Here is a 17,155-nt window from a genome sequence, read left to right on the forward strand (position 1 = left end):
GAATGTTTCATAATAATCGATTCCAGGGAGTTGCGAATATCCCTTAGCCACATAGCGGGCTTTGTACTGCTCCTCATTGTTGGAGCCGAGTTTAAGGGCATACACCCAACGTCCCCCCCCCCTACTTTTCTGCCTTCTGGGAAGGGCGTAAGTTCAAATGTTTCATTCTCCCTTAGAGCTTGCATTTCTGCATCCATGGCTTTTTGCCACCGTTCTGACTTGGTACATGTCATTGCCTCATGGTGAGTTTTTGGAACCTCACCTAACTTATAGCAGTAGTCAAAAGGGTAGTTTACACAATTGTCTTCAGTTTCAAGACTGGAGTCTTCAGTTGCATAATCTTGCAAATACTTTGGCCTTGCACGCTCTCTAATCGGATACCTTCTAGTCTCCCCCAGGGGATTTGCATTTGGTGCAGCATCGCCAGCTGGTTGAATCCCATTGTTTTGATTAATATTAGGGCCCACATTGAGGACATTATGATCAAGTGGTCTTTCAGCATTGGCACCTTGCTCACCATTCTGCAAATCTCCTAGTTCAGCGTTGTCATTGTGCACATCAACCTGTACATTTGGTACTACATCATCATCATGTACATCTACATCATCAACTTCCACATTAGTTTGAATTTTACCAGAAACTTCATCAGGGGATCAACTGAACACACAAATTTGACACACCTCACTCTTTTAACTTTCTTGGTTTCAGGTACATACACAAGATAGGCTGGGCTGCCTTTATCGTAGCCTACAAATACACCCTTTGAGCACCTAGGGTCTAACTTCTTGCATCCCTGTTCATAGGATTAACATTCAGATCCAAACACAGCCATGCGTGACAGGTCAGGTTTACGTCCAGTCATCCCAAAATATGGGGTCTGCCCGATACGACTATTGTAGCATCGATTTCTGATAAAGGCTGCTGCCATTACAGCACAGGGCCAGGGTCCATATTTATAAAACTTCTTAACTTAAGTATAAAAACGCACTAAGTGACTTGCTAACTTAAGTGCCTCACTTAAGTTGGCATTCATAAAGCCACTAAGTGATCAGCTAAGCAAAGTACCTCGAATAACTTTAAGTGACTTGCTTTACATTCTGCAAACGTGCCAATGTCGCATTTCATGTCGATTTTTGCGGTTTGGACATGTGCCAAACCTCATCATGGACAGGAAGACAGCGTCATTATTGTGTAATACTTTCACAAGGCCTAGGATATAAGAAATAGGGCCTATAGAAAGTGTGTCCCATACACTGTCTGATTCATGCAGCTTGGCAGATTGCATGAAACATGGATAAGAAAAAGAGGAAGCCAAATTTCTCTGAAGCAGAGAAGGTGCGATTAATCGAAGAATACGAAAAGGTGATGTCCGTTATTTCCTCGAAGTTTTCACCAAATGTAACTACCAAGAAAAAGCATGATGCCTGGGTGCAAATCGCAGACGCCATGAATAGCAGGAACCCAAACGTATTGCGCACGGTCGAAGAACTACAAAAAAAATGGCAAAATATGGCGTCCGGGATGAAAGATGAATACAGGGCGTACAAGAAGGAGCTTTCAAAGACAGGTACAGGATTTATTCTAATCTAAGACATTTCATTAGTGTTGCTTCACATTCATCAACAGCTGCAGTTCCTGATGATATCACTGACACACTTGTTGGATATTTATAGGTGGCGGACCCCGACCAGATGAACCATCAACCCTGTCGCAGAAGATCGCAGCTGTGATAGGGGAGGATGATCCGACGGTTTATGGGATTGATGGCGGATATGACAGCATCGAACCTCGGCGGAGCAATATTTCCTTCAACTCACAACCTAGTTCAAGGTAGGCTCCCTTTATTCACTTTAAACAGAGGTGGAGCTGCAGATTTCTGACAATTTTAACAGTTTGAAATGTTCACTGCTACATCAATTTAATTTCATAACTCTTTAGCCATTATTGGCAAATATTTCCAAATTAACATTGCTGAAAAGTCAAGGTTGGTGTTTCTTGAACCATATTTGGTGAAAAACTGTCATTGTTATTTCAGTACCATCACCGATGATGAGCAAACTCTACGTCTCAATTATACGTCCTGTACACAAGAGCACAGGCAAGTCTCGGCTGCCGTTGGTCCCCCAAGCAGATTACAACGAATTATGCAAAAACGTGCTCCTCCTTCAGCGTTGCCAAATCCATGTCCACCTGTGCCCGAATCGGAGAATGAAAAACAAAAAAAAGGAAAGAAGGAAGAAGATAAGTATGAATTAGTGAGCATGCAAAAGGAGCTATTGATCCTTGAGAAGGAAAGGGCTAACTTGGAGATTGAAAAACTGAAATTAGAAAAAAATTAATTAAATTTAGAAATTGATGTTTTGAAGATAAAAAAGAATAAGTTGGAAAAACAGCCGGCTGAAATTTATTCATTTTCACACAGAAATGATGGTCAATCATTTGGAAATTACGCATACACCTCTCTGTAGAAGTGCATGTACATCTAGGCCCCTAAAGGATGTTCTGTTTGATGGTCTCTTGAAATAAATTTATCATTATAATCTCTCCTTTTTTCTTCGCTTTTACTCACCTTAGAAGTGTTGGTTGACTATTTGGTTCCTCGCAGCTGCTCGGTTAAGTCGACCAAAGGCAACAACATTTTCTACATCGTCATCATCGTCGTCAGGCTGTGGCTGTAGCTCGATTGGCTGTTCGTCAAAATCAGGGAGACCTCTGTCGATGGCAATATTATGCAACATTGCGCATGCAGAAATGATGCCGCAAGCTTTTAACGGTGTATAGCGGAGTTGTCCATGGAGGCAATGGAAACGCCTTTTCCACTGGCCTATTCCCCTTTCTACCAAGCATCGAGTTCTTTTGTGGGAACGGTTGTATCGTCGCTGCTGCGGGGTGTTTGGGTTTAGGAAGGGTGTCATCAGCCATGGTCTTACCGGATACCCGCTGTCGCCTAGAAGGACTTCATTACCCTGCCAGACTTCCATCACTTCGGCTAGCCTACTTTCTATCAAAATGATCGAATCATGGGTGCTTCCAGGCCATCTCGCTACAACGTTTATGAATCGATAATGAGCATCCATGACCACCTGTACGTTGATAGAATAATAGTTTTTCCTGTTGACGTATCTCCATTCGTGATGAGTAGGGCCAATGATCCAAACATGCGTACCATCAATCAACCCTATAATGCCAGGGAAGTTCGCTATTTCATAAAATGCTGCAGAAATACGTGGGATGTCTTGAAGCGCAGGGAATTTAATGATGTTGTGTAGCAAATGAATCAGTGCATCCGTCACTTGCGTTATAATGCGGCTCATGCTGGGTTGGGAAATGTGTACCGTATCCCCGGTGACTTCCTGGAATGAACCGGAGGCATAAAATCTTAATGTTGCAAGCACCTTTAGGTCGGCTGGCAAAGCATGGTTTCGGTCTGTTTGTGGCTCGATATAATTCCTAACAGCATCGACCAAGTCAAGAATCGTTTGCCTATCCAATCTGTAGCGTTGATATAATTGCAAGTCGTTGTAGATCTCAAGTGGGTGGACTCTGTCTCGAAAAATTCTCTCACGACGCATAGCACGCCTCGCATCCAAATCCATTTGCACTGCCAACATTAACGCAGCCATCTCTCACGGTGGTTTGCCGCAAAATGAACGTTGTGTTTTGTGACTTCTCCAAACAACTTAAAGTTAAGACAGACCCAGAGGTGTCTCAAATATAAGGGTATGTTTGAGCAAGTCACTAAGGTTAAGTATCATATAGAATTTCACTTAAGTATGTTGCTTAGATTAAGATGGCGTTTAAGTGCCTTACTTTGACTTAAGTACGTTTATGAATATGGACCCTGGAGCAATATCTGTTTGTCAAAAAAGGCATTCGTGGAGGTGTCGCTTCCATTTTCCAACGACGGGCCCACATATCTGTTGACGATGATGATGATGTTGAAGAGAAGGGGGTATTTTCAGGAGAAGCAGACAAGAAGAGTGGCGCGCAGATATTTGCCTTCGACGCGACGAATCTCTACACTGTAAAAAGTGAGAACACATGGAACATGTTCAGAACACACACGGAACACCGTTCCCTAGGCACGCAGAAAAAGAATTCTGAGATGACGTGTTCAGAACGTGTTCAGTGAAGGATCAGAACACATCTCATTTTCTGTGAACATGCGCAAGCTGAACAGGGAACACTGCGAACGCGTCCGCGGTGTTCTCCCCACACGGCGAACGCGTTCTGAGACCATCCCTCGGCCTCGCTTCCATTTTTCCGCCGCCATTGTGAACTTTCTCAAACTGAGCCGCGAACTGTTCTGCGAAAATGGTGAGTTTTTATAGATTTTGTATCGATTTCAATGCATGCAATTGGTCAAGTAATGCCAGTCGATGTTGTAGAACTGATATTAGCGTTAGAAGAAGAGCCAAGGCGTCGCCAGCAGCTGCTTGAAGAGACTGACTGACAGCGCGACCCTACAACAATCATCCGACTATTGAATGTACACATCAATGTATAGGCTGACACATGTATGGCTACATGAATTGATGCATACATAATGTACGTGTCCAGGCGGATTGTCAAAACTGTATTTCTCAGTGCCTGTAGTTATCTTTTTTTACTTTCAGATCTACTAGTTTGTCCCCACAGCAGTCACTGGTAATTCCGTTAATCTGTTAACTTGCTGGGAGTGTTTCCATTTCCAAGGATTTGTTTTGCTGAACCGAGTGTTGTGTTCCGACTGTGTAATCTGTAGTACAATTACTTGTAGTACAATTTGACGTTTTGGTCCATGTGACAACCAAGGCGTTGACAGAGTGGAATTGTGTTAATTAGAGTTGATGATTGTTCTGTAGGGATGAGAATCATCAACGTGTTCAAAGACTTCTTGTGTTTTTGTCAGCCTCTCTGGGTCTTCCTGGTAGGTGCTGGTAGGGACTAGTGAAAAATAGTACCTGTCTGGAAACCTATTAAAAGGGCCAGTATCCCAAATGTCAGGAAGCTTCCTGAGGCAAGATAACATGTACATGTCAGTTTATTTTTGTATTTTGAAATAAAAATTGTAAAAAGAGAGATAATCTTTGTTTTTAAAATGTTCAGAAAACCCCATGTTTTCAGGAACAGGTTCTGAACTACTAGAAGATGTTCTTTTGACTGGAGAACGTGCTCTGGAACGTGTCCCATTGTAGAACGTGTTCCTTGGTAGAACACCTTGTATTGTGAACGTGTTCTAGGACTAGAACACCAGAAATATGAAGAACATGTTCTCAGAACGTGTTCAAAAAATGGGTTCAAATCGAGGTGTTCTGATTTTGAACATGTTCTAGGTGTTCTCACTTTTTACAGTGTACGGCTACTCCCTCAGTCAAGATTTACCGCACGGAAACTATCGCTGGATCGAGGTTGACGACCCGAACGAATTTGATGTTTTGTCTTTGTCAGACGATAGCACTACAGGATACATACTAGAGGTGGACCTCGAATATCCTACTTGTCTACACGATTCGCACAATGACTTTCCTTTAGCGCCAGAGAAACTGTGCATATGCCCTTCGCAGTGGAGTCCGCTAATGCATGTTTTGGCGGGAAAACTAATGGATCCCTCACAAATACGAAGTGCCGCCACCGAAGAAAAACTGATTCCTCATCTTGGACCGAGAACAAATTACATTGTCTATCTGAAAAACCTGCTATATTATCTTCAGCTGGGCATGACGCTGAGCAAAGTGCATAGGATTCTGGCTTTCGATCAGTCGCCTTGGATGAAAGTTTTCGTCAGCTTCTGCACGGAGCAGAGGAAGGCCGCGGCAAACAATCCCTTTGAATCTGACTTTTGGAAAAAAGCGATTAATTCTTGCTACGGGAAATTCCTCCAAGACAAAACAAAGCACATCAATATGAGTCTAGTGTCGGACAAGAGAAAATTCCTAACAAAAACGAGCAAACCGAATTTCAAGTCGGTTACCATTTACAATAGGAAACTGGTAGGCATACAAATGAAACCCCGCAGTATACTTCTGGATCGTCCCATCACAGCGGGAATGGTCTGTCTCGAAACAAGCAAAATGAAATTGTACAAAATGCACTATGACTTCATTAAGCCATTGTACGGGGACCGGTGCCACCTGTTGATGACGGACACGCATAGCCTGCTGTATTTCTTGGAAGAATATGAGGGGAACGTGGACGAGGACTTCTTCGCGAACCGACGCTATTTCGATCTGTCTAATTATCCGAAAGACTCGCCCTACTTCTGCGAAACGAACAAAAAAGTTCGAGGTACTTTCAAGCGAGAGGATGCGTGCGATCCCATTGTGGACTTTGTTGGTTTGCGTGCCAAAATGTACAGCACAAGACATCGGTCGGAGGCAGTCACCAGCAAGGCCAAGGGTTTGCCCAGATGCGTTATGCAAAGCATTGGCTTTGAGCAGTACTTGGGAGAATAAGCTGTTTCTCAAGAGATTTCCTCATCGATTTTGCGATGACAGAGGCGGAGAAGACAATGCAAATGCTAGCACTTCAGATGCACGGTATCTACTTTGTGAACACGCCAACAGACATCTGTATGGCACGTCTCGCAATACGTGGTCGAGATTTCGAGTGCAGCGGACCAAATCCGGTAACGTATTCGTATCAAGAAGCCCTGAAAGCCGCTTACCAAAGGCACCTGGCCAAATGGAAAAATTACGAAATTTGCACAGGAGCATGGGGTGAGTGCAACATTGCCCTAAAGGAGAGTGCCAAGGCAAGCCCGAAAGAGCTGCTAGATTTCATACATAACAAAGATTACAAAATTTCATCTTGCTAAAGACAAGCAAAGTACAACAATTTGAATAACATCTATCACACTGTCACAAATCGCTCTATTACCACAACATCATGATCTCTCTTGAACAGTACCGGTCAGCTGTGGGTTGTTTCTTTTCAAGAGCAATAACAAAAAAGGACAAGGACGCCCCTCAGTGTGGTTGCAAACATACGACTCCTCTCTTAAACAATGTTCAAGATTTTTACAGTGTCACAGAACTTTATGGGTACAACATTTGGTTTGATGAAATGACTGTAAAGCACAAGTCCAGAAGTGCTGATTTGTCTGTTGAAGACATAATATTGAATACCTATTACTCTTCTGTACAAAGCACATGTGAATATTATTTTTCATTCTGGATCTTGGAAAATGTACTGCTTCATCATTCATTTGCTAACTTTGAAAGATTAAAGTTGGCTGGTGATGTAGAGAGTAATCCAGGACCTTGCCAGTTTACAATAATGAAAGCAGTTCAAGGTCATTTCCATCAGGGTGATGTGACAAGGTTTCGTGGCGAGTCGATTGGCAAACAGTGTATTTGTAACTGTGTCAAAGCATTGGCCTTTTCATATGTTAAAGCACCTCTTTCGTGGACATCTAATGATCTAGATGATATTCTACTGCAAGGAGATCAGTTGTATCAGAAATGGAATATCGCTGGCTATATAGCTATAGATCAGATTCACCCCTATATTGAATTCTCTAACAAACATTTCTTCAGTTTAAAACCACTTGGTGCAACTAAAGGTGTGCTTTTACTTGAAAATAGTTTACTTCTTGATGATGACGGGACGCCATATACATGTATACAGTTACGGCATGCTGTTCAGAAACTTTTCCCAATGGGATTTTCCATTCTGATCATTCAAGGGAACGCTGTGGCCTTGATTTGTGTGTCCGGTCGTTATTTCTTGTTTGATTCCCATAGTAGAAATATAAATGGTGAAGTAACGCCAGATGGTACATCAGTATGCCTACAGTTTCAACAAGAATCTGACGCTGTGAATTTTGTTGCTAACTATGTCATTAACCTTGGTTGTAGCATTTCTGACACAAACAACATTGAAATAACCTATTTCAGATTGAAATTAATGTCATCAAAAGCATTTGCCCTGGGAGAAAAGAGGTCAACAATACAACATGGCATTTCTGATGAATCTTCCACAAGCCAACATGATCCCCAGCCAGCCACTTCTACATCACACAATTACCATTGCAATTTAACAACATACATAACGGATTAGAAGGAGAAACTTACTAGACATGAGTACATGAAAACACTGATGCAACGAAAAAGAAAGGATGAGTTATACAAAGCAAATGAAAAATTGAATGATAGGACAAATAAACACTCTCTTCGTACTAACACTGAATATAAGAACAAGGAACTTTATCAGAAGCAAATGAAAAGGACTAATCCACTCTTCCAAGAAAAGGAACGAATACTAGGAACACCAAGTAAACAGAAACTTCGCAAAAATATAGACTATCAGGCAAAGGAACTTCTTCAGAAGCAAATGAAAAGGGCTGATCCAGAAATAAAGGAAAAGGAGCTTCTAACTAAGCAAATGAAAAGAGCTGATCCAGCAATAAAGGAAAAGGAGCTTCTAACTAAGCGAATGAAAAGGGCTGATCCAGAAATAAAGGAAAAGGAGCTTCTAACCAAGCGAATGAAAAGGGCTTATCCAGAAATAGAGGAAAAGGAGCTTCGAACTAAGCGAATGAAAAGGGCTAATCCAGAAATAAAGGAAAAGGAGCTTCTAACTAAGCGATTGAAAAGGGCTGATCCAGAAATAAAGAAAAAGGAGCGTCTAACTAAGCGAATGAAAAGGGCTAATCCAGAAATAAAGGAAAAGGAGCTTCTAACTAAGCGAATGAAAAGGGCTAATCCAGAAATAAAGGAAAAGGAGCTTCTAAGTAAGCGAATGAAAAGGGCTGATCCTGAAATGAAGAAAAAGGAGCTTCTAACTAAGCAAATGAAAAGGGCTGATCCTGAAATAAAGAAGAAGGAGCTTCTAACTAAGCGAATGAAAAGGGCTGATCCTGAAATAAAGAAGAAGGAGCTTCGAACTAAGCGAATGAAAAGGGCTAATCCAGAAATAAAGAAAAAGGAGCTTCTAACTAAGCAAATGAAAAGGACTGATCCAGAAATAAAGGAAAAGGAGCTTCTAACTAAGCGAATGAAAAGGGCTAATCCAGAAATAAAGGAAAAGGAGCTTCTAACTAAGCGAATGAAAAGGGCTAATCCAGAAATAAAGAAAAAGGAGCTTCTAACTAAGCAAATGAAAAGGACTGATCCAGAAATAAAGGAAAAGGAGCTTCTAAGTAAGCGAATGAAAAGGGCTGATCCTGAAATGAAGAAAAAGGAGCTTCTAACTAAGCAAATGAAAAGGGCTGATCCTGAAATAAAGAAGAAGGAGCTTCTAACTAAGCGAATGAAAAGGGCTGATCCTGAAATAAAGAAGAAGGAGCTTCTAACTAAGCGAATGAAAAGGGCTGATCCTGAAATAAAGGAAAAGGAGCTTCTAACTAAGCGAATGAAAAGGGCTGATCCAGAAATAAAGGAAAAGGAGCTTCTAACTAAGCAAATGAAAAGGGCTCATCCAGAAATAAAGCAGAAGGAGCTTCTAACTAAGCAAATGAAAAGGACTGATCCCGAATATAAATTTAAGGAACGAGTGATTAAAGAGCGTAGTCGAGCCAATGCACATGTATGTTCTATTGAGCAAAATAAAGATGTTTCCCGTAAGAGAAAATTGAGATGTGATGAACAATATCAGTACATGGAGAGAGAAAACAAACGTTTCAAACGCAACATGAACAGGACGGAATTTACATTAAAAGTCACCACGATAAATACATTGAAGAGAAAAGTGAGAAGAGAGTATCCTAGTGTTCGACAAAATGAAACAGCATCCAAAAGACAAAAGAGAGTAGGAGATAACCTACGAACGAGTATTGAGTTATTCCATGAAAATATAAGTAATGGACCACTGTATGTATGTAGTTCATGCCATCAAACATGGTTTAAGCATTCTGTTATTGATGCAAGTAAAGTCCATGTCCCATCAGATAGACAAGATCTCTTATCTGAATGTCTGACCAGCTATACTTCAGTCAGTAACATTGAATGGATGTGTAGAACTTGCAGAGATTCCATTAATAAAGGAAAAGTCCCGAAGTTGTCTATAAAAAATAACATGGCGTTCAAAGTAAAAGACAAACCTCCAGAACTAGACTTGCACCAGTTGGAAGAAAGGCTAATATCACTGCGCATTCCATTCATGCAAATGAGGGAACTTCCTGTTGGTGGACAAAAAACGGTCCGAGGCAATGTAGTCAATGTTCCGATTGATGTGTCAAAAACAGTTCTATCTTTACCAAGAAATCTGTCAGATATAGAAACAGTGCCAGTAAAATTAAAAAGAAGAATGCAATACAAAACAAATGAATTCATTGAGAATATCAGACCAACAAAAGTACTCCATGCTTTAAAGTGGTTAAAAGATAACAGCCCATTCTACAAGGACGTCAATGTCAGTAACGATGAGCAGTGGATAGAATCACTTCAGCCACAACTCTCTGGCAACATGTCTGAATTTCTTGATAGAAGGGAGGCTGACCCTGAACCTGCCCCAAGCACATCAAAAGAACATGAACGGCAACCCAATAGTGCATTTAATACCACTTCGAAGAAAGTTCACCTTAATTCCCGTTCTGCTGATGAAAAAAATGGTGAAAGTTCTGAGGACGATGACAGTGATCATTTCAGTGAAGTAGATGATACTGAACTTAGGACATCTGCAAATATGGACACAATGCTGGATAATGCTGAATTGCCAGAACCTGAGGAATTCATCTTTGCTCCCGGAGAAGGACAAACACCTTTAGGCTTATTTCATGACAGCAATGCTAAATATCTTTCATTTCCTACCATATTTTGTGGACAAGGCAGATCTGAACATCCAGTAAAAGTACATTACAGTGATATCAGCAAATATGAACTGAGAAGTGTAGACCGCAGAGTTGCCCAAAATGTTCCAAATGTATTCTTTAAACTGAAAAAGTTACAGATCAAACAAATATCTGATAAAGTTGGATTAGCTGTCTGACGTTGTAAAACAAAAGGAGAAACCTACACTGCCCATCAGATGCTAGATGATGACAGAAGACACAACATGGTACATTTAGATGAAGGCTATTATATCTTCAGAACAATACGAAATTCACCACCCTACCTCGAAAACAAAAAGAAAGAGGTTTTTGCTATGATTCGACAGCTTGGTATACCTACATTATTTATGTCATTGTCAGCTGCTGATACAAGATGGTCACCTCTTCTGAAAACACTTGGGCTTTTGATTGACAAGGTTGAATATACTGACAATGAAATCCAAGACTTCAAGTGGCAAACTAGAAGTAGACTCCTCAGCGCTGACCCAGTTTCCTGTGCTAGATATTTTGACAACCGATTTCATGAATTCATGAAAACTGTTCTGAAAGGACCTCATAATCCATTGGGGGTAATCACCGATAGTTTTCATAGAGTAGAATTTCAGCAAAGAGGATCTCCTCATGTTCACATGGCTTTATGGATTGAAAACGCACCTCAGTATGGATCGTCTTCTGAAGAAGAAGTAGTCAACTTTATTGACTCTATAATCAGTGTATCAGCTGATGTCATTGAAAGTGACATGCCCTTTCTTGCCTTGCAATACCATAAACATCCCAAAACATGCAGAAAAGGTAAATGTCCCATTTGTAGATTTGGGTTACCAATGCCTCCAATGAAAAGGACTAGAGTTTTAGAACCATTAGATTTGGATCCAGAAATCACTGATGAACAATTGAAGATCTACAAAGAAAACTATATGAAGATTCAGGCAACTTTGATTGCAATGGGTGACGGGAAAGATACGAAGTGCACATACGATGATTTCCTTGCTGATCTCAAAATGACAGAGGACGAATATATCTACAGTATCCGTTCATCATTAAAAGCACCCAAAGTCTTCTTGAAAAGAAAACCATCAGAAATTCGTATAAATCCATACATGAAAAATCTCCTGAGTTCCTGGCAAGCTAATCATGACATACAATTTATTCTTGATGGGTATGCTGTTGCTGTATACATTATTGCATACACTTGTAAATCTCAGAAAGGAATGAGTGCTCTCCTTGATACAGCTGCTAAACAGGCAAAGGCAGATAAGATGGAACTTCGACAAGCTGTACGTCACATGGGAAATAAGTTTCTAAATTCCGTCGAAACTGGAGCCCAAGAAGCAGCGTATCTGGTGCTACAATTACCAATGACACGATGCTCAAGAGATGTTGTTTTCATAAACACAAATATTCCTGAAGAAAGACCATTCATACTAAAGGACAAGTCCAAATTAGAAAAATTGAAACCAACATCAACTGACGTACAAGTGGCAGGTATGATCACGTGGTATGCAAGGAGAACATTTCTGAAACAGTACTGTCTAGCTGATTATGTATCACAATTCACTATCACTTATCCAAAAAGTGAAACCCTTGATGATCCATTCGAAGAGAATTTAGATGATTACCCATTGGATGAATCCAATGATACTAATGACAATGACAACTCGGCTGATCATAGTGAAATGAATAGATATGATGAAAATGATGAACACGACTTCACTGTTGAAGCTACATATGTTACTCGAACTGGTGTGAAAATTACTAGAAGGAAAACCCCAAAGGTAATACGATACGTGAATTTCAGCAAAGAAAAGGATTCAGAAGCATACTACAGAGAGCGTATCTTACTATTCCACCCTTGGTCCAATGAAAATCTCTTAAAAGGACACCATGAGACCTATGAAGAGCAATACAACTTTTTAAAGGCAACTACAAATATTGACACGAAAAGAAAAGAATATGAAAATTTCAATGAGGAATTGATGGAAGCTATTGCTGAAGCTGAAAATGATGATCCTGTTGAGCAGGATGAAATTGAAGGGACTATCCAAACCAATGAATGTTTATTCTTTGATCCAGACCGTTCAAACAATCAGAAACATTACGACATTGCACAAGACATAGGAATTGCTGTTAGACCATCAGATCAACAAGTTGAATTGATGAACCACAAACTGCCCGACAATCAATACAAGGAACTTCTCAGATCACTCAACTTGAAGCAAAGAGAAATATTTACACATGTAGTGCTGACAATAAAATCAAGTGCCACGAATAATGAGCAAATTTACATGTTCATAACTGGCGGTGCTGGTGTAGGCAAATCACAAGTTGTGAAAGCACTTTATCAAGTACTGCTACGACGCTTGTGTTCTGAAGAGGGGCAAAATCCAGAGGATGTCAGAATCCAAATAGTTGCTCCAAGTGGCTTTGCTGCATATGTTGTCCAAGGTTCCACAATTCACTCTGCCTTTGCAATACCCTTTCAAAAAGATCTAAAATCATACAAACCGCTCACACAAGAGAAACGGAATACAATGCGAGCTAAGTATCGAAACCTTCAAGTACTATTCATTGATGAAATATCAATGGTTGGCTGTGAGATGCTGCTTTTCATCCACCAGAGATTACAAGAAATTATGGGTATAAAAAAACCATTTGGCGGTGTGCATATCATCACAATTGGAGATATGTTTCAGCTTAGACCATGTTTCGGCGGCTATGTATTCGAAGACTCTAAATCCCCGAATGCCCAACTTGAAGCTGAGTTATGGAACATTTGGAGAGAACACTTCGTTGTTTATGAGCTTGATGAGATAATGAGACAACAAGACGACATGGCTTTTGCCAATACCCTTGGTAGACTCAGAACCGGAAACCAAACCCAAGAAGACATAACACTTTTGAAAACCAGGCAGATCAGTTTTAGTGACCCAACCTTTCCACGAGAAGTGCCTCATATTTTCGTACTCAATAAGCAAGTTGATGAGCATAACCAAAAGATGTTTAATGAGACAACTGAAACAAAAGCTATTATACATGCACAAGACATTGTCACCACATCTTGCACAAAAGATATGCAAAACAAGATTTCACAAAGTCTTAAGACAGTTGCAACATACAACAACTGTGCAAACCTGCAAAGAACTCTAAATGTCGCAGTTTCCCTAACATACATAATCTCCATCAATCTGGACGTTGATGATGGCCTTGTCAATGGCTCAACATGCATTATCAAACATATACAGTATCATGCAGAGCTGAAGAATCCATCTATTATATGGGTCGAATTTGAACAAAAAAGAATAGGACAAGAACAGCGATCATCTAACAGATCTTCATACTCATCAGCCATCGATAAATCATGGACACCAATATTTGCAGTCAAAAGACAGTTTCAATGGGGAAACCATCATTATGTATTAAGGACACAGTTCCCCCTGAAACAAAGCAATGCAAGAACAGTGCACTCATCACAAGGCGGAACATTTCAGAAACTTGCCATAAATATGAACTCAATGCTCAAAAATACACCCCCTGGTCTTAAAAACCACTCACATTATGTAGCATTAAGCCGAGTACGCTCTCTCAATGATTTATACATAATTGACCTCAATGAAAAAGATATCTCTCAATCATCTAAAGTGCAAGACTACATGAGATTAATGAAACAAGCACAGCAACTTGTCTTATGTTATACTCCAGTGTACTATGGCAAAGAATTTAATATTGCTTTCATGAATGTTGGATCCCTCAAAGATTATGTCAACACGTTACCACAAATTGAATCATTAGCAAATGCTTCCCTCATTGCATTTACCAATCCCAAAGTTGTCAAATCTTGCCTGTACAAGTTGCCAAATTATCAACCAATATGCAATGATCAGCTATCATCAAAAACTATCGATGACACTACAACAGAACTTCTGCTATACATTAAGAATGAAGTCACAATTTTGGAAAGAACTTTTTTTAAAACAGACTGTTTTCAGGCAATCTATGTCTGTGTTCATCCACCACAGTGCCATGAGATATATCACATCATTGTCATTAATGTGTACCCACAATGTATTTGGACAGATCTTACTAAGTGTTTAGATGAATGTCTTTTACGATACAAAAAAATGGACAAATTCCTGCTTCTTGGGAATTTCAATAACATTGACATACCTGTACTTATTGACAATCCTGACAAAACTGTAGGTGACAGTCAACCCAAAAAGATAATGGACAACAAATACAAAATGCAGTTGGAAACATTCATGTCACAAACCTACAACTTTCATCAATTCCTCATACAACCAACCACAAAAAATGCCCCCAGACCAACAAAAAAGGACTGTACACATACCAAGTTGGACATGATCTTTGCACACAAGTCAAACTCTGATTACATTCACTCTGTTAGCCTCATAAACCACCCCTTCTCGACCCATCACATGGTAAAAACTGCTCTTGCCTATCAACCAAATAATCTACTAAAAATTGTTTTCCACAATGCAAGATCAGTCCATGGAAATTTCAAAGATCTGAAACTTGACCCAAACATCAAAGCCGCCTCTATTATTGCATTTGCAGAATCCAGATTAAAAGCATCTGATCCAGACATAAGCTACTCATTACCAAACCACCAACTGCTGCGTAATGACCAAACAACTACAAAAGACCTAAGACCTCCACATGGACTGATGATGTACATTAGTACAAATTACAAAATAATGGAAGTAAAAAATCATAACCATGGAAATTCCTTTGAAGCGCTTTCAGTTTGCATTCATCCCCCAAATCATCACCCAGTCATCCATATCATTGCAATATATGCAGCGCCATCATCTACGTTCCGAAATCTTGTGTATGGTCTACAAGACTGCCTTTCATCTTATGAACCGAATGAACAATACATTGTTATGGGTGATTTTAACATGAAATCAATAGGTGAAGGTGAAAACTATAATGCAAAGTTAGAAACCCTTATGTTTCAAGCATATAACTTCAGACAAAACGTGTCCAAAAACACCACCAGCTATCAGTCCAAATTGGACCTTGTATTCACCAATCCTACTCCATCTGCCACTATTGACTTGGTCGATATAATAGACAATTACTGGTCAGATCACAAAATTGTCTACTCTGCTTTGTCATACCTGTAGTCACCTCAATTAAATTCAACTTACGCATTATTTTATCTCTCATGTAATTTCATTGTAAAACATTACTTCATTTCTTTCTTATATTTAAAACCATGCTAATGCTTCATCCATCTTCTCTTCACAAGAGGTGAGCACAATGGCCCTGGCCATTTCATTTTTAAATGGCTGGAATGGTGATTAGTGCCGTAGTAAACGCCGTTGCCTTTACCGGAGCGCAATATCTTTTCAAAGCCATAGACAAAAATGGTTATCAGGATGAAATGAAAAGACATAATTTAGCTGCTGAAAAATTACAAAGGGAATCTAAGGCTTGGGATGAACATCGAAAAGAAGCCATTGATTTCGTTAACCTTCAATTGAAACGAGAAAATGAAAGTGCAATTGATTTCCGAAATGTTGATGCTTCTTTTGTTCTCTACAACGAACTTCATCCAGATAATAAAGTACAACTTCGTAAAATGCCTGAATTAAAAGATTTCTACCAACCGAGTGAAGAAATGAAAAACTATGAATATCTTTTTATTGTCGGTGGTGTGATCGGAACAGGGCTTTTGGTGAAATATCTGATGTGAGGGAGGGGTGTTTTTTGATTTTTCGATTTATTTTGATGTGTGTGTAACCTGGAAATGTTTGAAATGTTGGATATCGTTTATAGTGACTCTGGGGATTGACGTTTTTGAGTGGGAGGTTGATTTTAACCCTTTATTAGGTAGGTTTTTAAGAAAATTAGTGTTAAGGAAGGTTAGTGTTTTTTTGGAGGGTGTAGAGTATATATAAAACTGGTTGTTGGGTGCCCAAATCAACAGTTTTAGAGTTGGAATGGGGTGCGGTGGGTTTTGAAATCACAAAAATTTGAAATTTTGAATTTGGAGCAGCCGATTTTGCCGTTTTTCACTGGCTAGGGGTGTTAAAACAGGGGTGGAACAACCAGTTTTATATATACTCATCGCGACTCGGTATAACCAAAATGAGCGCGATCAGTCACTACAAGCGCTAAGGTCGCCCGACTATCATCGCCAGTGGCGTATATCACAAGTCGAATGACAACTTATCTTTGCGTAATCTCAAAATGTTGGTCTCAATTTGTCCGAACGGTCATCTCGACTCTATATAACCAAAATGACCGCGATCAGTCGCTATGAGGGCCATCGCTGACCGACTGTCATCGTCATCAGGCTATATCGCAAGTCGAATGACAACTTATCGTCACGGAATCTCGAAATTTTCGTCACAATTTGTCAGAACGGTCATCTCGACTCTG

The 17,155-nt window shown here is 40.0% G+C and overlaps 1 protein-coding gene across 1 annotated transcript; it reads left to right on the forward strand.

Moving 5' to 3' along the window:
- Nucleotides 1-5,699: 5,699 nt before the first annotated feature.
- On the forward strand, nucleotides 5,700-6,434 carry LOC135484795 (uncharacterized). Its single transcript, XM_064766478.1, has one exon. It carries the CDS (start codon nucleotides 5,700-5,702, stop codon nucleotides 6,432-6,434), a length of 735 nt encoding a protein of 244 aa, XP_064622548.1.
- Nucleotides 6,435-17,155: the final 10,721 nt, after the last annotated feature.

The sequence above is a fragment of the Lineus longissimus genome, chromosome 3 (genome assembly GCF_910592395.1).
Source record: "Lineus longissimus chromosome 3, tnLinLong1.2, whole genome shotgun sequence".
NCBI classification, from domain to species: Eukaryota; Metazoa; Nemertea; class Pilidiophora; order Heteronemertea; family Lineidae; genus Lineus; species Lineus longissimus.